This window comes from Ornithodoros turicata, chromosome 2 (assembly GCF_037126465.1).
Source record: "Ornithodoros turicata isolate Travis chromosome 2, ASM3712646v1, whole genome shotgun sequence".
Lineage (NCBI taxonomy): Eukaryota > Metazoa > Arthropoda > Arachnida > Ixodida > Argasidae > Ornithodoros > Ornithodoros turicata.
Genome location: NC_088202.1, coordinates 150,025,013 through 150,048,135, shown reverse-complemented (window position 1 = coordinate 150,048,135; position 23,123 = coordinate 150,025,013). Strand labels below are relative to the sequence as shown.

At 48.2% G+C, this 23,123-nt stretch overlaps 1 protein-coding gene across 1 annotated transcript in view; it reads right to left on the bottom strand.

Annotated features, from left to right (window-relative positions):
- The window catches only part of LOC135386394 (collagen alpha-1(I) chain-like), a 127,956-nt gene that overhangs the window by 93,118 nt on the left and 11,715 nt on the right, over positions 1-23,123 (bottom strand). The window contains exons 3-5 of the mRNA XM_064616308.1: positions 13,556-13,593; positions 1,655-1,705; positions 1,556-1,600 (exon numbers count right to left, since the gene is read on the bottom strand). Coding sequence (XP_064472378.1) covers positions 1,556-1,600; positions 1,655-1,705; positions 13,556-13,593 — 134 coding nt within the window. The remainder of the gene's footprint in view (positions 1-1,555; positions 1,601-1,654; positions 1,706-13,555; positions 13,594-23,123) is intronic.

Genomic DNA, 23,123 nt, shown 5'->3' with positions numbered 1-23,123 from the left:
CACAAGCGAGTGATGTAGTGGGAAAATATTCACCGCTTATTTAACAAATACATATGCAATTAACAATAAACGAGCCCGTTTTAGCACGTTTAGCGAAATGAAGCGGCCAACGGAAGTCAACGCCTTCCGTGACCAACGGATGGCAGCTCCCTTGTGGTCACGCTTTTTTGAGCGAGTCCGATCCCCCTAATGGCGAGCTTGACAGACCAAAACAAGGAATGGCGGGTGGTTTCGGCATTGCATATTTCCGATTGGTTCGCGGAGTATATCAGTGACGAGTGGGGGCGAGCGGTTCACTTATCCCCATGTTGGCTATACACCCCAGAGCAGCTTTCGAATCTGAGTAAACGCCACAGGTTCGCGGGTCGTCACGCGACGTCTTACGCAGGAACAACAGGATAGCATATAGCTCAGGCTAGAGTCACTAAATAAGCTACGTAGCTTATTTAGTGACTCTAGCTCAGGCGACGTTGATGATGTGCGGTGTGATAGACGGTATCCCTGCGACACACCGTCCGTTGGGGTAACAAACGCAGACGATGAACATTCATGACTGGTGGATCCGTCAGTGAAAACTCAACACACATGCTAGCTGTAGAGTAACCTTTTCAGAATACATCAACGGTTTGCTCACAGAATAAATAAGTAGCATGTTGCTTGAACACTGGGAGCGAATACAGATTCAAATGTAGGGTACCAGGGGAGACAATAAAGAAGCCAAGGAACGGGGCACGAGCCTCAATCTGTTCTTACAACAAATATCCAATGACACAGTATGGAAATAAAAACATTTTTCGCGAGATTTGCATACATACACCATTCTGATCCAAACCATGGGCATGTCCACCTCATGGAGACTTTGGGAAGCATACAACTCAATGATTGCTTATATGGCGCATGCTTCCTCTTTTTGCTTTTTTGCTTTTTGACCAAAATGTCTTTGACCGTGGTGAGACACCTTCGGCCGAACTGAGATTTTGGCGTCATGAGACTTCAGGATTAAAGGGTTATTGACTGCTATGATACTTTTTCCGTAATGAGATGTTAATGTGAAAGCAGTGGAGTCGTTTTTGAGAGCTTTGAATGGATGTACTATAATTGCATATGTACTTCCCTCGCATAAAACCGTGGTACCAAATATGTAATACATCGCTCTGAATATATACGTACGTCATAGGGTCCCTTGGCCCTCCAAGGTTTTCCTCCAAAGCTGCTTAAGACCAATCATACCTCTCCTTCCTATGTCATCTCCTTTAGATAGCCCAAAATTCCCGAAAGATTATTTTCTTCCCAGAATAGCTTGCGATATGCTGTACGGCACATACAGCAGGTCATACTTCATTATTAACGACGAAGCATAGAAACCTTATGGGCAGGTGCATAGGACCGTTTTCTTGTAACCTCCTTAATTCCATCAAGGGTAACTGACCTAATTTCGTGGTCCTATCGCATAATGGGCATATCTACCATAATGGGCATCTACTGTAAGACAAGTTTTCTTCTCCACTATTGGTCTAGGAACTGTGCCAGAGATTTCCTGAACCAGAGCACTTACCCTATCACCAGGACGTCCTGGGACTCCATGTTCACCCGGTGAACCCTGCAGAGAAGGGATAATTTAAGTAATGTTCTACAGTGTTCCCTCATGTCTTGCCTGTGGTCCAGGAAGTGGTTGTGGAGGATAAGCTGGAGTCACTGGTCGAGGCTGAAACATGCACTTCATTTTTTATATAACCTCAATTAAGCCCTAGACACTCTTTATTGAAGATGTTAGGGAAGTATGACTTCTTATTAGAACTTGGTCAAAACTCACACAGAGAGAACCTCGTCTAACAAGTGGCTGAGCTTTCACACCGATGGTTCACTTAGATGAGCTCCATCAACACTTTTGTGCAGCGAGTGAAAACCCTTGCTACTTTTAATACTTTGGCACATGAAATGTTTCAAAAGACTCGGCATAGGAAGACCACCCAGAAGTTCATACGCTCTTTTCTCAAGAATAAAAATTGCACCAAATGCGTTTCAATGTGGTAGCTTTATAGGGCCGTCATTGGATGTAAATCTTAGGTAAAGGTCCTTTTCAAAAGCGCCTTTTAATGTTTCATTAGTAACTAAATATTTGCAATGTTACTGCGGTTGTGAAAATTTCAGCGTACCACAAACGCAGTCTAGAGATGGTATGCATCTTGGTATGATTGTTTTTTGATGATCACCTTTATAGCTTGCAATCAGACCTGTAAGGAAATCCCAAGCAACCCATCTACTGTAATTGATTACATCCTCGGGAATTAATTACCGTATTTTCCGGTGTATAACGCGCACCGATGCAACGCGCACAGCCTAAAATTAGCAGAAATTAAACAAGTTTCATGTATAACGCGCACCACAGTCCCTAATATACCAACACTGTACTATAGAGCAGGAACTTAGTTGTACATTCGCTTAATGAACGCAATATCCAAAACCTGTACGTTGAGTTGAGTTCATTGTGTCTTAGGAACAATCGAAGCAGTCCCTGATGAACACCACCTGGAAAAGGCCTTTCCCCTCGCGATATGTCAGCCTAGTTTTCTCTCCAATAAAACGCCGCCGTGGCCTGCTTAGCCGGGACACCGCTTTTCTTGCAATTTGCCGACGCAAATCGGAGCTGTGCTGGTCTATGTAGTGTTGCCACGACCTTATACTAGCTTACGCGTGCCATGTCGACCTCAGTCAAGAGCAATGGTGCTTCAGAGAAAAGTCGCTATCGTAGCTCCGGTCCTGGGGATCTCAGTGTCCTTTTTTGCCCGAGGTCAACCCCTCATAATCTCCTAAGGGATCGTCACATTGGAACCCGCCCGCGCGAGGCTATGCTTCACAGGCATTCCTCCAGAAAAAATTGCCCTTTCGCAACACCCTTTTCAATGTGTATATCCAACCGGAAAATACGGTACTTGGAGGATTACTCAAACCGAGTCGCATTGATCTTAGACCACATCATGGAGGGCTACACAGGAAGGATTTTGGACAGGAAATTTTGGCATTTTATGCCATAAAACGTGATATTCAGTCAATGACAGTATTCTATTCAGGAAGTAAGAACCGCTGACATTGAAATGAAGCTAAACCATCGTGCGACCACAGGGAGTGATGTAAGCGTGTTGCACTCCTCTGCAGGCAACTCAAGGTCTAATAGCGTCCTCGATAAACTACACCGGTGCGCCCCGGTGCGACCTGGTGCGGCTTGTCATCCTCGATAAACTGCACTGGTGCGCACTGAACGTCCTCGATTAAAGGAGTGCACCCGTTCAGTGCAGCACTGAGTTGCCCCGAACTCACACCGAGAAAATCGGCCGAGCGCCAGAGTGCAATCCCAAGAAGCATCGCGATTGCCGGAAGCACGGAGGAAGGCGGAAGCGGCAAGAAGCCAGCCGCGCAAGTAGCAGCAGACAGTCATCAGTGACAGTCATCGTCAGCATGGCATTCGATCGGTGCCGCTCGCCAGGTGCCTCTCGTTACGGGTCGCGCAGCCTACGAGCCACAACGAGCACAGATCTCTAGGTAGCGCATGCTAGTATCCATAAGATCCACCAGTGCAGTGCAGTTTCATGTTCGATAATGCCTCCGCCCAGGGCACCGCCAGTGTAGAGCGCCACGCACCACTGTAGTTTCGGGGCAATTCCGGAGCAAGTTTATCGAGGACGCTATAACTGAACTGCTCACGCGCGCTGCACCTATTTTGTAGTGCTATTTTGTGTCCGAAGTAACTTGGAAGTACGAGGGCGAATCAGAAAGTCTTTGCCCCTATTTTTTCTTAGCCAAATTACGGCTGTAAATGCGAAGTGAACATATCCATTCCCAGCGGTGGACCTTTCTTGGACCGGCCTAGACCTGCGTGCCGCCGCCTTTTCTCCGAGCGCTGACGCCGCCGCTGGTGCCACTCCGGCGCGCCGATATCCCGCGCGCGTTCCGTGTAGAGGTGTGCGCCGCCGCGCCGAAGCGCCACCGCCGGAGGTCCGGACCTCGCCGTCGCCGCCGCCGACGTTGAAAAATCGGCGCGGCTGTGTAATGTGCCCATTTTGATCCATTTTCTACAAACGAATCCCATACCTAATATTTTTGTTTGTTTTTCTTTCATCTTAGGTTCCAGTCTTCATTTGTGGTGTTTTTAGCAGTAACAATTTCATCTTTTCAATTTCATCATTCAATTCGGGAGACTCTTTTCGGCTGTAGTTCGAGTCACACGGGCTCCGCCTCTCGGCGAACGTCATATGTCACGTGAGAAGGTCGCTTCTGCCCGCGCGCTGGGGATTCTTCTAGCTGCGGAGAGATGTGGAATGTGGACATGTGCTCGTAGTTTTATAAGGTAAATGTGTTTTACGCGCACTACTGCATAGCCTTGCTGGATGGACATGAGATGAGTTTGTGTAAAACGGACAGAGGTGCGCTACACTGAGTGCATTCAGGTGGTTCTTCCTCTCGAGCGAAACGGGGAAGTGTCTCAAGTTTCACCGCTTCCCCGGGCAAAATAGGAAAGCCGACCCGTGACAGCGCTGGGTGTTTGTCACTCAAAATAATTCATACGGCAAGGAAAGCTTTTGTTCGTTTATTAAACCAAGCATATCATTCCAGATTGCAAGAAGAAGAGTAACTCGTTCACCAGTCTTCGCGGGCAAGATGGGTGGGGGGATATATTAGACCAAATAAAAAAGGGGAGGAAACGCAAGATGGGGATCAGTGTTTGCCGAACGGCAACACAAGTGCCTGCTGCTGAACTTCGGAAAATTTTGCGATCAACAACTACAAATCGAAAGAGGACTGTTCTGAACTCTCTGAACTTTCGTCTTCTGTCACGTCACCTTAACACCCGGACAACTGCAGTATAACACAATTTAGAATAAGTGCGACAGGTGTGAGCAAGCAGTTGTGTCTGTGATGTGTGATCCAAATGTGTGCTCAAACCGCTGGAAACATAAAATAAAATAAACGAGCAAAATAATAGACTGAGAGCAATATACATGTGATTATTGTATCTGTGACTCTGTATGTTCTTGTTAATATCTATATCTCGAAATTCGGAAGCACGTACAACAACAATAATAAATGATAGTGAAGTTATGATGATGTGCGATGTTTACCCCTGGTAGCCTCAGGACCATGGAGGAAGGAAACACAGGAGCGGCCCTTCCAATTTTTTGCCATTGGGACGGGCGTGCCAGCTTCGCAATGCATTCTGGGATGCTCCTGTCTACCATTTGACCGCTCACGTGATCTCAAGAGCATGCGCAGGCCAGCTCCCAAAGCAGACGACGGGAGTCGTGATTGCCTTGCAGTTCAGATATCTGCATTGCGATGAACGCCGCGCGTCCAGCTTTATTTGTGTGTGTTCGGAGGTTTACTTTTGGTTTACCCTTCTACTACAAGACCGGTCAGGGTCTGCAGGACAACTACGCAGGACTAGAAACATCATTCGCAGCAGGGATGTTTTTGTGACGACGTGGCCGCGTTTTGTGTGTTTGTTGCTGAAGTGGTAAAGCATGCCAGTAATCAAATTTGTACAACGATGGAGGAAATCAATTGAATCTGCAGCTGTAGCACAGCGCCAGCTTGGAAAGGAACGATTCAAGATGACTCTCTCACAGACAGGGGTACGAAACAACCGGTCAAGTACGTGCTTACGAAGGAAACGTTATTCCCGTGACAGAGCTGCTTTCTGTTGAACGACAGCCGCAACCGCGGTAAGAACACGTTAACAAAACGTTGTTCCCGCAGTGGTACTCACATGTTAAGAGTAAGTGACTTTGGAAAAGCATGAAAAGCAGCGCTAGCAACAAAGCGTTGCCAAACCGAAACTTTAGAGAGGGTCACGTGGTGGACAGGAAGTAATGGCGGTTTTGACAGGAGCGACCGCCATAGGGGTCCCACGGAAATCTGCTCGAAACGGCCGCTCCTGTGTTTCCTTCCTCCATGCTCAGGACCCGACCATACTTCACAGAGGCTAATATGAGAGTAAACACGTTACACGTACAAAAATTACACATAGCCATGATTATCTTACTATTTTGTGAAATAAGATAAATGTGAAAACCGCCGTGCATCGAATACATAATGCTGAATTCGAGAAGCCGTAATGGGGTAACACGCCTCGGACAGCAGTACACAGGCAACAGCGTAAATAATATTTCATGACGTGCTGACTGTTTCAACGTGTTCTCAGTCTGACGGGCTGTGTACATATAACCGCTCTTAATACCTTTTTTGAAGTTAGAACTCCTATTTGCAAACAGTTCTGCCGCCATGCACATACCAATCCCTTTGCTCTTCCCGCCTCTCCCTTGCTCTCTCTGTCCCTCCTCACGTGACATATGACGCACGCCATGAGGCGGAGCCTGTGTGACTCGAACTACAGCCGAAAAGAGTCTCCCTTCAATTCTTGCAGGTTGTTTGCCGGTCATCCAACAACACCATGGCACTGGTCATTATCCACATACAGGGTGTGTTGAGAGACACGGACACAAAAGACGACACACGTAGGTTCTCAGAACTGAGAACCTACGTGTGTCGTCTTCTGTGTCCGTGTCTCTCGGTCTTCTTCATGGATCTATACCAGCTAGCCTGCACCCTTTCCCTTGTTTCTTTAGAGGTCTATTCGAACGCTTTGCATCTTACTCCCTGTGGGCGCACAATGGTTCAGCTTCATTTCAATGGCAGCGGTTCTTACTTCCTGAATAAAGTACTGTCATTGACTGAATATCACGTTTTATGGCAAAAAATGTCATTAAGGAACCGGAGAGAACGCAAGAAAGTACGTGGATGTGAGTGAAAAGCGAGTTAAAAGTAACTTGAGAGTTAACTTACTTTGGCAAAGTTACCTGAAAAAGGAACGAGTTCCCCTGAAAGTTACCACGGCGCAAAAGTACCGAGTTAATTTACAAGTTACAAAAAAATAATAAAGGAACTTAGTTACAGTAACGAGTTACCTCGAACTCTGATGTTAATACATGAAAATCTTCTGACCGTTGCTGAACGAATGCAAAACATTGGTAAAAGGAGACGTGTAGAAAACGCTAGAGCTTTGTGGCTCTTATATTGTCATTGCTATTATTGTTGTTTTCATCCACTCGTGATGATATTAGGTTGATCCTCATGGGCACCGCGAGGGGGCTAGGGGGTCGTTGACCCTCCTCCCCCGGTTGACCGGTTGATTTTTGTGCATAACAACTATGTCCTCTGTAAAAATTCCCTCTGAGGTTACAACGCGTGTGCAACCATGTTACTGTGCACATATTATGGGCTTTCACTGCTTGTTCTAGTCAAAAAATGCGATCGAAGTAGATCTATTGTTTCTAATAAATTTGTTCCTGTTAGTGTTTTTTTTTTTTTCAAATAAAAAGTGGAACCTTTTTAGGATGTGATTTCGACTGTAGTCTAGGCACTCGCAGGCCGCCAGCGCTTGCCTACGCTTGTGGACGGCGGCACGGCGCTGCTGTCAGTTGTTGAAGATGGCGGTTGTGCTTCACACGTCCACGGCGTACGAGCAACGGTATTCTGCATGGGATCGCCCAGGACCACTCCTGCTGGATTTCATGCCACAAAGTGCAACCATCAATGCCGACAGTTATTGTTCCACACTGTCACGTCTGCGGGCTGCCACCAGGTGAAAACGCCGAGGGATTCTCGATGTGGACAACGCGGTTATCCTCCACGACAATGCGAGGCCACATGTGGCAATCAGAACCGCTGACAAGCTCCGGTCATTTCACTGGGAGATTCTGGACAACTCGGGGCGAGGTCCAGACTGTATAGTCTGGACCTCGCCCCGAGTGGTTTCCACGTTTTCGGTCCGCTAAAGAAGTTCCTGGCAGGACGGCGATTCACGCGCAACGATGAAGCCAAGACAGCAGTCCGACGATGGTTCCGTAGTCAGGGGCATCTCAAATTTAGTGCTGCGATGGGACAAATGTCTGGAGCGGTGTGGGGTCTATGTGAAAAAAATAGTGTAAGGTACGTATAATAGTACGTATATTTGTAATTACCTGTATGTACCTTATTTTGGCTAATAAACAATGGGGGAAAGACTTCTGATTCGCCCTCGTAATTCGTTCTTTTTTTAAGTAACTCCGTAACTGCGACTTACATTTCAGGCTGAAGAACTTGGTTATTAGCTCAGTTACATTTTTCACACGGTAACTTAACTCATAACGAGTTCTTTTTGACGGGTAACTTCTCGATCTATCGTTAGGACCGTAATCTCGCTCCATATGGACAGAAGCGACTTTGCGCTTTCCTTAGGGTACAAAAACATTAAGGCCCTAACAACTAAAGGACCTTTAATATAAGGTCTTAAATGTTGCTCTCACCCTGCACAGCATTGTTTACAAGGGGAAATGATGACATATAACATATATAATCGGCGAGGGCGGGAAATTTTGCGCCAGAACACGAAGCGTGCGTAAAGCTCTTGTGGTAGCCCACAAAGTCTGACGATTGCTGTTCCCAATGCGAGGTGGAGTTGCGTCCATGGCTTCCTTTCTCGCTTTCTCTAGTGGCTGTGGCACTCTTCTATTCTGTTGGAACGCCAAAAGTGAGTTACAAGCAAAAATTTCGCAAGGAACGGCTCCGGGACCATCTGGTAAGTGCATGGCTACGGTGGAGAAACGGTGGAGTGCCAGTTCTGTAGTTGTGTGCTGGGTACGAAGTACTCGGACCTGAAGGCACAGAAAGGCATTGGGACATTTCACATCCGGTCAACAGAGAGTTCGCATCGCCCCGAGGAAAGTCGATCCAGCGCTTGAGGCTGAAGGTAGGAAAGCGCTTTTTATTGCTGAACACAGTTCAGTGCTGACCGCCGATCATCTCGGGGAACTTTACAGGTAGTCTTCCCCTGTGGGGAACATAAGATGCAACGGTCCAGATGTTCAGCTATTTCAAAGAACGTGCTTTTTCCGGCCTTCAATTATGATCTTCATCGCACCTTCAGCCACCTGAGCTTGATAAAGAACAAGTTGCACAACAAAATGAAGCCGGTCATGGTCGAAGCCATTTGGCAATCCGCTCAGACTTGAGACGGCACGGGAAGAGCTGCTTCGAGTACGACCTCTGTCCCCAAGTTTTAAGGTACGTCGGAAAGAAGAAATGAAGGAGAATGCGAAGCAAGCTCCTCAACACCATAAATACAGGTGCAATCGGCATCAAACCACCTCCCGTGATCGCTTTCCAGGCCGAGACTGGGAGGGTTTAAAATAACCTGCATCAATCTCAGCATGTCCGGGCACTTTTCATTGTTTAGCGGGTTTTAGCGCGGCCTCTTCGCAAAATTTAGCGGATTCTGTAGGAATCGGTTGGCTACTTTGGCGAATCGTTGGTCTAGAATTTTGGCAACACTGGAGAGACGTCGTCAGTTGCGCCCAGTATTGCCACATCTACAGATTTCTATGGAGATCTACACATTTTCGGCAACATCTAAAGATGTACAGATTCTTGACTCCATCATGTAACTAGCCTGATCATGGGCTACACAGAATACATGTATGTTCCCATGCTCAAGCTTGTTTCATTGTGAATTTCATGCACTAGCTAGCCTGCGTTTACAGTATGTTGTCAGATTTTTGGACAATCGTTAAAAAAAGTTGCGACGGGAAGCTTGATTCACGATGCGCTCTCTCGAGTGAAAAAACAACGATTTTTAATTTCATCTTCATAACGAACCCTGAGACTGGGGAAGGACACACAAAAAAAACGAGTCTCCAGCTCACCTGCTTTCTCGCCGCTCTTTAAATTTTCAATTTCATGTTTGCGTCGTGGTGTGCGTGTTAAAAATGAATGTCAGTTTTGTACCACTTGTGGCACGGAAGCTCTTCGTACTTGATCACACGATGTATCATCACGGTTAAGTCGCTTATGTATTGATTTGTCTGGTGATGCCGTTTTTTTTTTTTTCTCATTCTTGCTGCCTCCATTGGAAGCAAATACGTCTCGCGCAGCCGCATTAGCATCGACCAGCGTCCACGAACAACAACTCGGTTGCTCGGTTCTTCTCACACAGCACAGCCGGCGCCATGCTTTGAACCCGGGAGAGCCAACCCATTCTGCGTAGCTCCTAAATATTAAAGTTGCTCCGATGCAGAAAGCGAAATAGAAAATGTCAGACGATGAGACGCACAAACTTCTGGCCTAAAACGATATTAATTAAGCCAATTATATGTTTTACAGCCATCTACAGATTTTTTACGGAAATCTCCATAATTTTTAACATGCTTTTTAATAAGTGATCCCCATACTTTTTCTCCAACCGGTGTGGAAGAACTGGTTGCACCTCGTCTCTGGAAATGTTCAGACGTATCGCGTACGCTCTCTCAGAGTTTCGCGAGGGACTGAGTTTGTGTATCATGTCGTGTGGCGCAGGGGCGCCGGAACAGGGGGAGCAGGGAGAGCGACGGCTCCCCCACATTTACGAATGGGGGAGCACGGCTCCCCCAGTGTCAGCCCAGCGTCGTATTCTTCTACGGTCTAACGGAAAGGCCCGTGCATGTGTTCTTTCGGCGGCCATAAATTTAGAGAGCAATAAACAGAGAGCCTACCACTGTCACTGTGCGGAGACCGTTTGAGAAGAGCTACATACCAAAGGTGTCAGGTTCACAGGGTCCTGGAGTTGACCATGGCAAGGTTTGTGGTACGAAGTGCACTGTCGAGGTTTCCAAGTGCAATAAATCAGTTCGAAAGTGTGTACCGGGAGGCGAGAGCATTACCAGACTCAATCCACGGGGTGGGGTGGGGGGACAGAGGCGCAAACGGGAATCGCGAAAGGCACGCAAGACACAAGACATCTGGGGGAAATAAGGATACAAAGATACCGCCCGGTTGAAGGTTGTTCTAGGGGCGGTTTGCGAGGCGCAGCCACAGATTTCAGTCGGTTGTGGCCAGGGTGCCCACTTCGAGCTGGCGTGTAAGACCTGTAGTACGACAATAGATGGGTAGAAATCCAGCGAACCGGTAGAGATGTAGGAAGGGAGTTGCCTCAGGACAGAAGCGGCTTCTGTCCTGAGGCAACTCCCTTCCTACTCCTGTAGTACGACAAGTGCGATTGACTGAGACGAAACGTCGTGCCGGTGTTGTGTTCACCTGTCGGCAACGGCAACGTCGAGGGAGCGCCATCAAGGTGTCGCCTGCAGAAGCGTTATATGATTATCAAACGCCATAGACATCGGAGAAGCCCACACCTCTGGTAAGAGATATGCATCGCAGCTTGTTTGTTGTCTTCATATTATGTATATGTTCACTTGTCATAGTAAAATATTCTAGCTGTTAACCTGATTGCTGGCTCCTCACTTTCCACCGTACTGATGTCTCAAACTACCCGCTGTTGTCATTTACCCGGCTTTTCTTATTGAGTCGCCCTGGACTGATAACGACAGCGTGACACCCAGTCAAAGAGCTGGGTGTCAAAGGGACACATTCTTGCTGAGCTCCAGACCGCCCCAGGAAAGTCTGGTTTCTTCGCAGAAGGCTTGAGGATCAGACGATATTCGCTTCCAGTCGCGGCACGCGTTCATGCCGCGACGACGATTCCCGGGGACAAGTCCCGGAAGTTCCTTACACATTACTTGTCATAGAGGTATAGGCACTGCGCAGAAGTAAAAAAAGCCGGACGCACTGAACTCGTACCAACTAGCCCACCACCAAGCGCTATTTAATTACAATACTTCTGCAATGCTATTTTAGATCTACTGTACAAATATGCAGATGTCGTTTGCCTGGAGCACGTTTACAGTTTGTGTAGCAACCCTGTATAACACCAGCATGAGCCTCAAGGAAAATAAGTGAGGATGATGATGATGATGATGTTTACGGTAGCACTTTTTTTCGCTCCCCCACTGGAAAAATAGTTCCGACGCCACTGGTGGCGTATGTCATATGCGTCATGGCTGCATGTGGCGTGGCCTACGTAAGCGTTCTGTATGAGGGAAATGCGGGGAAGGGATTACGGACGTATTTTGGTTACCGTTTCCATTTTCGTTACTGCTATATTTTCGTATCCGTTATCCGTTTCTGATACCGGCCTTTCAATTTCCTTTCCGTTTCCATTTTCGTTACTGCTATATTTTCGTATCCGTTATCCGTTTCTGATACCGGCCTTTCAATTTCCTTTCCGTTTCGTTTCCGTTACTGTTTCCGTTAATGGAACGGTTGTTACAGAGCTGCGGGAGGACAGCCCGTCCGGCTATATCAGCACTCTGTTTTGTCCAAATGCTGCTTCGGTGTCACGCCTACACACTACACAAGTAACTTTACATCGTTTGGATGCGCACATCTTGCATGATAAATTATACAGGGTGTTACCCTATAAAAGTCTAGCCGCGCCGGCATGCCGTGCTCGCCAATTACTCAATGCAGGCGGTACAATGTGTTGCCTACGTATAAACCTCATAAGGACATTCATTCATGGGAAATATCGAAGTGATTGAGCACCGTTACGCAAAGTTATATCGCAAAACGTGAGGTTCCCGTAGTCAAAACAGCCAAGATGGCGCCTCTCAGTAAGCAGACGACATCCCTTTTGGGTGTCGTCTGCTGAGTACGTCGGCATTTTTCGTACCTCACGTTGCTTGACCTTCTGACGCCGACTGAGCCACCGGCCTCGGTGGCTCAGTCGGTAGCGTGGTCGCCTTCTGATCCCGACATCGCGGGTTCGTACGCGGCCGAGGACGCTGGGTACAAGTTGCTTAGACACGCCGTCTTCCGCGAGGGACGTGTGATGAGCTTTCATAGCGCGTTAAAGAACCCTCAGGTGGGCAATCCCCAGACCGACCGCGTCGCTCATGATCTCAGTTGTCTCGCGACGTAAACCCCCCAATTATTATTACTACCATTACAGTTACCCTTCCCTGCTAGCAAGGTAACGTAAGGGGCACTCGGGCGCATTATAGATACGTCAAATGAAAGCGGCAAAAGGGGCAAAGAAATGATATGTTCAGTTTGGAAGAGACAACTTGGCCATTTTTGAAATCGTACAAGTATAATTGTACTTTCTTGTGTATTGTGCTAGTGAGAGCAGTACACACAAGCTCTTGCAATTGGGATGCTGGCCAAATTTTATTGTAATGAATACAAAGGCTTTTCAAGGGTATCTTTAAATGCGCAGGAGATATGGGCGTGCTTTTTGCAAAAGCAAAACACTTGGATTCACAGCTAGATTCTCTCACATCTTGGCAAAAAAGCTATTTGGCCCAAACCATTAGTTTTATGTAGCGATGCAAAAATATTGAAAGTTGGTATATCGACAAATATCAATATCTGAAAACGAAATATCGATACTATATTGATACCTTATGAGTATAGTTGCCTTTAGTATAAAGAAAAACGGTTTATATCTGCAATTAGATTATGTGTAACTCATGAAGTTGGTACACTTTTCTGCTTTCACGTGAGCGAAGTGGAAAAACATCTTCAGGTTACGTATCGTGACCCTGCTATGCAGGCCTGCGCTTTGGCAGAGTTACATTACTTGTACATATGGTAACAACTGCCATAAATGCCTTCAAAAATCAAGAAGCAAGCGGTAAAACATGGAGCTTACCCCAGGTTCTGTAGCTTCGGTGACCTCGGGTTCCTCGTCTGAAAGTAGAAACAGATTGCGATGTAGTCCGAAAAGGGTCTAAATACATGCAGAGGAAATAACGCAGACAAAACCGGATTACACCAATTTCCAAGGCAACGTGATAGGTAATAACATGGTAAGGTAATGTGGTAAGTCATGTGATAGGTGCGTTATGATAGATACAGCAGCTCTAACGTGTTAAGGGCGAGACACATGTTCGACAAAATGCACGACACGTCGTGCGATGAATCGCACAGTTTCACGTCGCCACTTGTCGCATGCTGCATTCGCAGACACATGGACGGCAGGCGACATCCCTACGACGTATCGCTGTGAACCGCCGTCTTCCTTTTCTTTGGCTTCCTCTTTTTTCTTTCCTTTTCCCTCTTCGTTTCTTTTCTTCTTTGTCTTTTCCTTTCTTTTCTTCTCTTTTTCTTCCCCCATTTACCATTTATTTGGAATAGCAAGCCGACCTCCGTCTGACTGACTTTGCCTTTCTTTTTTTCTTAATAAACATATCCCCCCCACCCCGCCGTCTTGCTAGAACAGCGCGGTCAAAGATACATTCGCTTACGCTCTATTTAACGTAACGAAATTTGCTGGCATAATAAAACACAGTAAACGAGAACAATTCGTTCATTATTTCACTTGTCCTGCACTAAGGAACGCGACGAAACCAGCCACTCGTTGCATTCTGAACGCGTATTCGCCGCCATTTTTTTCGGGCCCACCACATTTACCAGAGAGGCACCATGATTGACTGCTTGGTTTGTGACGTCACCACCTTCGTACGACAAGCCGCCGACGGAGAGGCCAATCAGTTTTGTCGCGCTGAGGACGCTCGCTTTACGCTGACGTTAGCAGCAGGCGTGTGTATGGATGTTGCAACAGATGGCGGAGATGGAATTCGCATCTTAGGAGCAAACGGCAATAGAGACGAATGGATGACAACTGCGTCCGTATCGGAAAAGGTGATGAGAATCAAGGTCGACACAGGGTCGCAAGCTCTGGCTCTGAAGCTGGTCTACGCTCGAACTTTCTAGAACTACCACAGTTACTAATGTGAGGATTAAGATAGGCTTATTTTAATGATCACACTAAAAAACGAGACGGAACAGTGATGTACAAACGCCACTGTAATATAGTTTTTTTCGGATTAATATTATAATAGTTACTATCGTAACACCTATAAGTTGAAAGCCAGAAGCCATCCAGTGTCAATAATATCAGCTAGCTGTTTCTCTCAGACTTTTCTATTTCTTTTTCAAAGTTGAAGCTGTGAGCAAAGGCAACAATGCAGCGTGTAAATAAGCAATAATATCAGTGCTCCTGAACGTTGCCATAATCGGACAGCAACAACTTTAATACAAGATGATGAATCGCCAGGGGAGATACTCTACCCCATTGCTGGTGGTGAAATGAAATAATGAGCCCCTTCACAATATGGATCGAAGCCACGTTGATGGGCTGGATGTGGCCAGGGACCAAGCAATTTTGTGAGAGAGAGGGGGCCCGGAGAGTACGATTCCGGGAGGTTGGTAGTGCGTGCAATGGAGAAGATCTTCTACAGCACCGCAGTGACTGCACTGGGGAAAGTCAACTTGCCTGTAACGCCACTGCCTGCGGTAACGCCACTGAGCTGTAAAAGCAACATCGGGGAGCATTCGATGAACTAATGCGGCACCTTGACGGCGAGACATGCGGGCGCTGGATCAACTCTGCTCAGTATGGCTTGGGGGAGAATGTCAGCGGTCTCTTGGCGGGTAGCCAGAGGAGTCACGAGGCATCCAAGTACGGACCGACGATGTCCTCTCAGCAGCGCAATACGCGTCCGTCTCTGAGACTAGAGAGCTGCTTCTGCGGTGTTGTCCGCCTGTTCATTCCCTTCGACACCGCAATGGGCTGGAACCCATTGGAGAACCAGCCTGTGCCCTGCTTCGTAGACAAGCTTGTAAGCCATTAACACATCCATAACCAACGGTACGGATGAGCCTCGGATGCTAAAATTTTCAATTGCTTCCAGTGCAAATATGGAGTCAGTGAATACGACCCAATCCCGTGGGGTAAAGTGAACGATGTGCTGCAGAAAGAAAAGTATGGCATAGAGTTCCGCAGCTGTGGATGAGGTTTGATGGGAAAGGCGACGTCCTTCCACTACGCCTTCGGAGGGGATGACGAATGCCGACGCTTGCATGCGGCTAGGCCACTGTGCTTTCATTCCCCTGGTGAACTCTCTCCTTTATGCGCCTTAACCGTTCTGCTGCACTTGACTTATGAAAGTCTCCTTGAAGCGTTCTTCGACTTCCTTCCATGACTTGATCTTGTTCGTTCGGCTTCGATACCAGTGGAGTGCGGCTCCATTCAAATGTGACTTTCCTCTTTCGGGCTGAAATTGTTCTGGCCACTTATGTAAGGTCGCCGTACTCCTTAAAGGAGCAATGAGATGACATTTAATATGGCTCGAAACCCTACAACATATTTCCGCTCTGCGGTGTATTACAACTGCGCAAGCGAATTTACAAAAACAGTCGGAGAAAGCGACACGATCCTCGCGTGACGGGGAGAATGCTTTTTTTTCTCAGCTTACGGAAGCGAACCACTTTACGTCAGACGTCCTCGGCCTGTGATCACGAGGAGAGGGTTTTAGAGATGTGTGCGGAACAGAGGCCAACAACAACAACTTTATTTCGAGGTGGAGAGTGGGCCTCAATGGGAACAGAGGCCTCGTGCTCTGTAGGTCGTCGTTCTTTCGCAGGAACTCATTTTATTCGTTGCCGAACACTCTGCAGCGAAACACGAAACCTGGTGTCACATCAGTGCTCCTTTAAGTTTTTCAGCCCGCTGTCGATCGCTTTCCCCGTTGAAGTCTTTGTTTCCCCTACTTAAAGGCATCCGGATCTATGAAACCGATACCACTGTGTTCGCCATCGGTCTACCTGGCTATTTTTTTCGTTCCAAATGTGCTTAGATATTATTAACTAAACGAATTTCAAAGTTCAGCGCTGCGGCAACAGAAGCTCCATAAGCGAAGGAGAGAGAGGAGGAAACGCGCCGTCCAGACGCCGTCCAGAGAGGGGACTCCGGCATACACTCAATATCCGTCGTCTGCTCTTGTCATGTATTCCGTCGAATAACAGTGAAACTACACCAGTATTTCGCTTGGGATTTTGGATACTGTGGTCAGTGATCCGTAAGGAATTACGTGAGTTTCGAAATCGACTTGAGCCATCCCTTTAAGTCAGGCATGACATGAAAATTTTACACAGGTCGCTGTACGTTCCCGAACAAGTTCCATGATGAGCTTATCGTTCTCCAGAAGCATGCGCACAAGTTCCGCCGTTGGAAGCTCACTTTCGTTGTCGCCTTCGTACTGGTCAATTGACTTAGCTCTCTTCTCACTTTTCCTTCGCCGTCACAGTCCAGGACGGATCTTCACACCGCTTCTCCAGTTGTTGAAATTCCGCAGACGCACTTACTTAATTAAACACACTTTAGTTGTTGAGTTGGGCGTTCCATATCAGTGTTCGGGTCCAAAAACGCGGACCCCTCCCCATACCGCGTTACACCGATACCTTCTTCCGTTCAATGTCCAACGTTCAACAATCCCTTCGAACCCCAACAACTTGGCCAGCGCGTCTCCGATGCCATCTACTCGCTTCAACAAACACCTCTCTTTCGAGCAACTAGAAACACGTGGTAGAGTGCATTAAAGCTCACATTTTACTCCATGCTGACATTTTCTCCAGAGACCAAAGCTGCCATGTCATATGTGACAAGTGATATTTACCTGAGTATGCCGTTACGTTTGCACAACGTACGGGCACACTCAGGTTACGTGTGCACAACACGTTTTCCGCTTTCACGTCCTTACACTTTTTCCATTCAGGATAAATACATAACCATTTCGACAAAACTTCCAAGAAAAAGCTGTCTGTTAATCCAGAGCGCGAATAATATGTACTAAAACTGTCGAAATATGCACGCACTGAAAATCTCGGAAATATACAGTAAAAATCCTCAATATATGCCATGTTTTTCATTGTTCTTAGTAGGAAAGCAATGCACCAAATGCCTATTTTTTAAAGAAAAGTGAGCACTTTATTAGAGATGATACGGTATGATAAATCCGCATTCGTTCTGCATGACACGGCAAAGGCTACTTGCGCCACAGATATAGATCATGGAGCTGAAGACTTGGCGTCCGTGATTGATAAAATAGCTTAAGCGCAGGCTAGCTGGAGATGAAACAAGCCTGAGCATGGACAACACGAAAAACACGAACATATATGTTCTGCACTATTGCTGCTGGTCATGCAGGTACGGATCCAAGAGTGGAGCGCTGGCGTGCTTATAGGAGACTGGCGGAGCGAAAGGCTCGGCGATCTGGCCAACTCCTGGATGTTCAGGATGCACGACGTGCGAACGTAATGGTACAAAAGGCCCTGAAGGCCGTGGATGTACGTAGATGGCGGCAGTTCTGTGCGTCTCTGACCCCTTTTACCAGTACTGCGAAGGTATGGCGCGTTGCTCGAAGTCTCAGGGAAGCTCCTCCAGCGAAGAACCCCCTGCGATCTCTGACTCTCTCGATTTCCAAGCCTGAGAAGGAAGCATACGAATTTTGCAAGACCACAGCAGCGAGCTCCGAGGCAGCGAAATGTTCAAGCTTTCAAGAACATGTTTTGAAGCTACAGGGCGCTATTAACCAAGTTCCTCCATCATCTGACCCCGACATGGATGCAGACTTCACGTTTGCCGAACTCAAGGCGGCCCTAGCGTTTTCTCGGAAAAAGTCGTCACCTGGTCCGGACTTGGTCACCTATGCTGCGCTCCGTAACCTGAATGACACATGCCTTTTGGTCCTCTTAGAGACTTACAACAAATCATGGAGGGATGGACAAGTCCCTGCTCAGTGGAAGGAGGCCCTAGTAGTCCCCATACTGAAACCGGGAAAACACCCATTTGGATCTGGCGTCTTCTCGGCCTGTCAGCCTTACCAGCTGCCTAGGCTGCCTGGAGCGCATGGTGCTGCACAGACTCGAGTGATGACTAGAGAGAAGATCTGTTTTCCCCCAGGAAATGTCAGGCTTCCGTAGGCATCGTAGTTCTATGGATTCGGTGATGGATTTGGTCTCTGCTGTTGAGGAAGCGAAAGCCCGGAGGCAAATCGTGATGGCTGTCTTCCTGGACGTCAAGCGGGCGTATGACACCGTAAGTCACCCAGGCGTTCTTCATGCGTTGCTCCGGTCTCAAGTGCCTGGGAAAGCGCTTGCATGGCTTTCCGACTTCCTGAGCCAAAAGAAAATTTTTGTTAGAACAGGCGAGGGTGACACAGAGAAGACTGCTGTACCGCAGGGTGTCCCGCAAGGCAGTGTCCTAAGCTCGTTATTATTTAATATTGTCATGGTTGACCTCAAGGAATGTCTACCCAGGAGAGTAAATCTCTCCATATATGCGGACGATGTGTGTATTTGGACTGTCGGAAAGTCCCGGCCGGCAATTCAACATCGGTTGCAAAGAGCACTGGACGCCATCAACAACTTCTTCTTGAACGCGGGGATGGATATCTCCACCGAAAAAAGCGCTGTCCTTCCTTTTTACTCGAAGAGAGATGCGGAGGTTCCAACTTCGGATTGGCGACTGCCCCCTCATACAAGTCAAGTTTCATAGGTTCCTGGGTGCTATCCTGGACCGCAACATCTCGTGGAGAAGGCCCATTGACTTCTTCATCTCAAAGGCTCAGCGCTGGGGTGTTGATGTGGTTCGCCACTTTGCCGGCGTGTGCTGGGGCTGCACTGAGCGGGATTTTCTTGTGCTCCACGAAACTCTGGTTCGCGGCTCCCTGCTATACAGCTTGCCCGTATTGCACGGTATATCAGCCACGTCTGAACACAAGCTTCGGCGTACAGTGGCACGCAGCCTGCGGACGTGCCTTGGTGTCCCGCGCAGCGCTGAGGCGCTGAGCCGCTGAGGGTGATCGCCGACGCCGGAGAAATACCTATCGATGTCCTCCGCCGAAGAGAAACCATCCGACACTACTTACGGTTGCTCGCTCACCACCGGCGCCATCCTCTGGTTCAAAAGCTACGTAGGCGGAAGAACAGTAAACTCTCGCTATGTGTTACAGCAACATCTGGAAACATCCCTGGCTTTACTGTTGCCCCGACCGCCCCTTCAGTGGCACCATGGACACAGCCGAGCCCATCCCTCTCGACACACATCCCTGGCCTCTTGGGGCCGAAGAGCCAGATCCCCGTTCCGGTTCTCAAGCAGTCTACTTTGGAAATGATGGATACAAAGTACAGAGGCCGCACGGCTGTGTTCACAGATGGTACGTCTACGTCGGATGGCTCCTCCGCTGCCTTTCTCATACCGGATGAGTCACTATCATGTGGGTTTCGCCTGTCACATCGCACTTCGTCGACCTCTGCGGAGCTGAATGCCATCTTGCTATCTCTAAAGTCTGTCCCCAACTGCCCTCCTCGCTCCTGGGTGATATACACAGGCTCAAAATCAGCCCTGCAATCTGTAGGAAGCATGGGCATCCGCGGTTCGTTGGCTCCGGTGGTAGTTAGTATCCTGGCGGCGCTCAAGGTTCTCGGCGAACAGGGACACCGGGTGACCCTACAGTGGGTCCCCAGCCACACCGGCATTCAGTGCAACGAAGAGGCAGATTTGGCGGCTGCTGTGGCCCACCGTATCTCCAGAGCCGTGCCCATTATCCTCTCCAACGGAGATAGGCGCTCCTACTTGTCTGCGTTGGTGTGACCCTTGGCCCGTCAGCAATGGCTCCATGACATCACTCAATGGTCGCTCCTCCATGCAGTGGACCCGTCATTATCATTTAGGATGCCAGGTGGCTTCCCTCGAAGCTCTACGACACTCCTGCAGGGTCTACGACTCAACGTCGCCTCCACCCCTCTGTTCCGTGTTAAGCTGCACTGTAAAAAAATACTGTGGTTTCTACGGGCGTTTAATAGTGTCTAACGACGGCGTGTTACCGTAAACACAAATACTGCGAAAACTACATAAAACGGTGGCGCCATCATCATGCGCCGGCCAAAAACTTGAATGCGGAGGCAAGGCCAAGCAGGGGGGTCGGACTCGCTCAAAAGAGCGTGACCATACGGGAGCTGCCATCCGTTGGTCATGGAAGGTGTTGCCTTCCGTTGACTGCTTCATTCCGCTAAATTTGACGCGCTCTTTTTCCAAAATTCATCACTTGCTATCTAAATTCCGCGTACTATGGGCGTATCTCATATGTATTCGTTAAGCAAATAAGCAGTGGATATTTTCCAACTACATCACTTGCTTGTGTGCTGCCGTTCGTTCACCACTTTATTATCAGGAAACTCGACAGACCAGAGCGTGGAATGGCGGGTGGTTTCGGTTTTGCCATTTCCGGTTCCCGTTGGTTTGCAGAGCAGCATGAAAATGGCGGTTTACTGTGTGTATTCATCTTTGGAATTCTGTTGCCTTCAGAAATACATGCCTACATTTGTTACGATGGGTAACGATTTATTTATTACGATCGCAAAGCATACAAACGCCACTTCAACAAGGCGGTAAACATCTTCATCCGTGTCGGTGGAAAGCAAGGGTTGGCGGTGTCGCAGGTAATCTCATAGATAAGATATGATTCACGTATGATATGGCAACGTTTACCTTGTGATTCCGATAGCACTACTCAATTCTGTACGTATCCCGAAGATTCGTGCGTTCTCAACGCAATTACACGGCGGGCCTCGCTTCCTACGGAGGACGCCGTTGCCTCCATCGGCTCGTTCCAGTTTGTCATCCCACGTGACGGCACAGTGTTTGCAACAAACGGGGCAGCTCCGCTGTAGTTAGGGGCCTGAAATTCGTCCGCTAACACTGTCCATGACCAACGGATGGCTGCGCCCGGGCGGTCACGCTCGGGTATAGGAGAATCCCATTGACGGCGCGCCAAGTATGTTCTCTAGAGTCTTCCTATATTAACTCTATGAGGCCAAGCCAAGTACGGGACATTGCCGTCATTCGCAACCGCCGGAAGCGGAACCAAGGGGATGAAACTCGCGAGTTCACTTGCGACTAAAGTGAGGCGCTGCGAGCTTTTTACGTCATCAAACGTCATGAAACGTCAGAATTTTTACGTCGAAGCGCGAGTTCTCAACCGTCACGAGCCCATTGGCTCCTGAGGCCGCTCCCACGGTATGCGAGCGCTCATTGGTTGGTTTGAAATTATGAACTTTTCTTGGCGCGCTCAAGCCGGCGACACCGTGTCGGCGGTGCCGGAGCAACCGAGCAGCTCTCCGCAAAGTTTCGAAATGTGTTGGATGCAGCAGGGACGCAAGCAAAGCATCTATGCCTGTACCGCTTTGGGTGGTTTTTAGCGTCCTTCCCTAACATGTTGTCGATACAGACTCTGAAAAGCTCGGTGCCTCATGGATACTTCTGCAAGTCAATTCAGTGATAGATAAGTGGAAGGCAGGTGTGCTTCGCTTGCTTTGGTGCGACAACGATTCAAGAAGGACACGAATACTGCGTTTCTCCGCTACCCACTCGATGGCAGGTAAGTCAGTTCCTATTCCATTCTGCTGCTTAGCATAACATAGCGCCACACCTGTGGCATACGCAGCATTTTGGCTGGTAGAATTTTTGGTTTTCACTTTTCTGATCCCTATTTTTCTTGTTCAACCGATATCTGCTACAGAATAGCATCTGCATGGATAGAGTAGAATGGATAAGCCACTCAGGGTGATTGGAGCATCATCTTTCGGCATAGCAGCCGCCACAAGTTCCTTTGTGCGGGTCAACCAGGCGCCTACAGAAGCAGCAAAGGGATATGGACATACATGTTCTCTGTCATGCAGGCTCTTCCTCCTTCTTCAAGTATGCACAGGTTGGGACAAAAGTTTACGGAACACGCGAGCGGCGTCTTTTTTCTTCGGTGCGACACCCTAGCGGCTGGCGGAAGCGGGTGAGTTCACTGTTTCGGAGGGGTGGAAGCGCGCGCTGTTAGCGACACACAGCGGTAGCTTCCAGTTCCCGGACACACCAGAGCGACACCGGAACCCCCCACTGTGTGTCGCTAAATGCGCATGCTTCCACCCCTCCGAAGCAGTGAACTCACCCGCTTCCGCCAGCCGCTAGGGTGTCGCACCGAAGAAAAAAGACGCCGCTCGCGTGTTCCGTAAACTTTTGTCCCAACCTGCACCAGCTTGTCAGCGTCCTCTCTCTTTTATCAGAGTATAACTGCATGTCAATTGCCCTGCTGCCTGCAACAGTTTCCTTTCTCTTTGCAGTGTTTTGATGCCAGAGCTGACTGCCAGGTGCACATGGTTCATTCGTATGTTCTTCCTTTGAAAAAATAAACTGAGTATAACTGCATGTGAATTGCCCTGCTCCCTGTAACAGTTTCCTTTCTCTTTGCAGCGTTTTGATGCCAGAGCTGACTGCCGGGTGCACATGGTTCATTCGTATGTTCTTCCTTTGAAAAAATAAACTGAGTATAACTGCATGTCACTAGCCCTGCTCCCTGTAACAGTTTTTGCAGTCTTTTGATGCC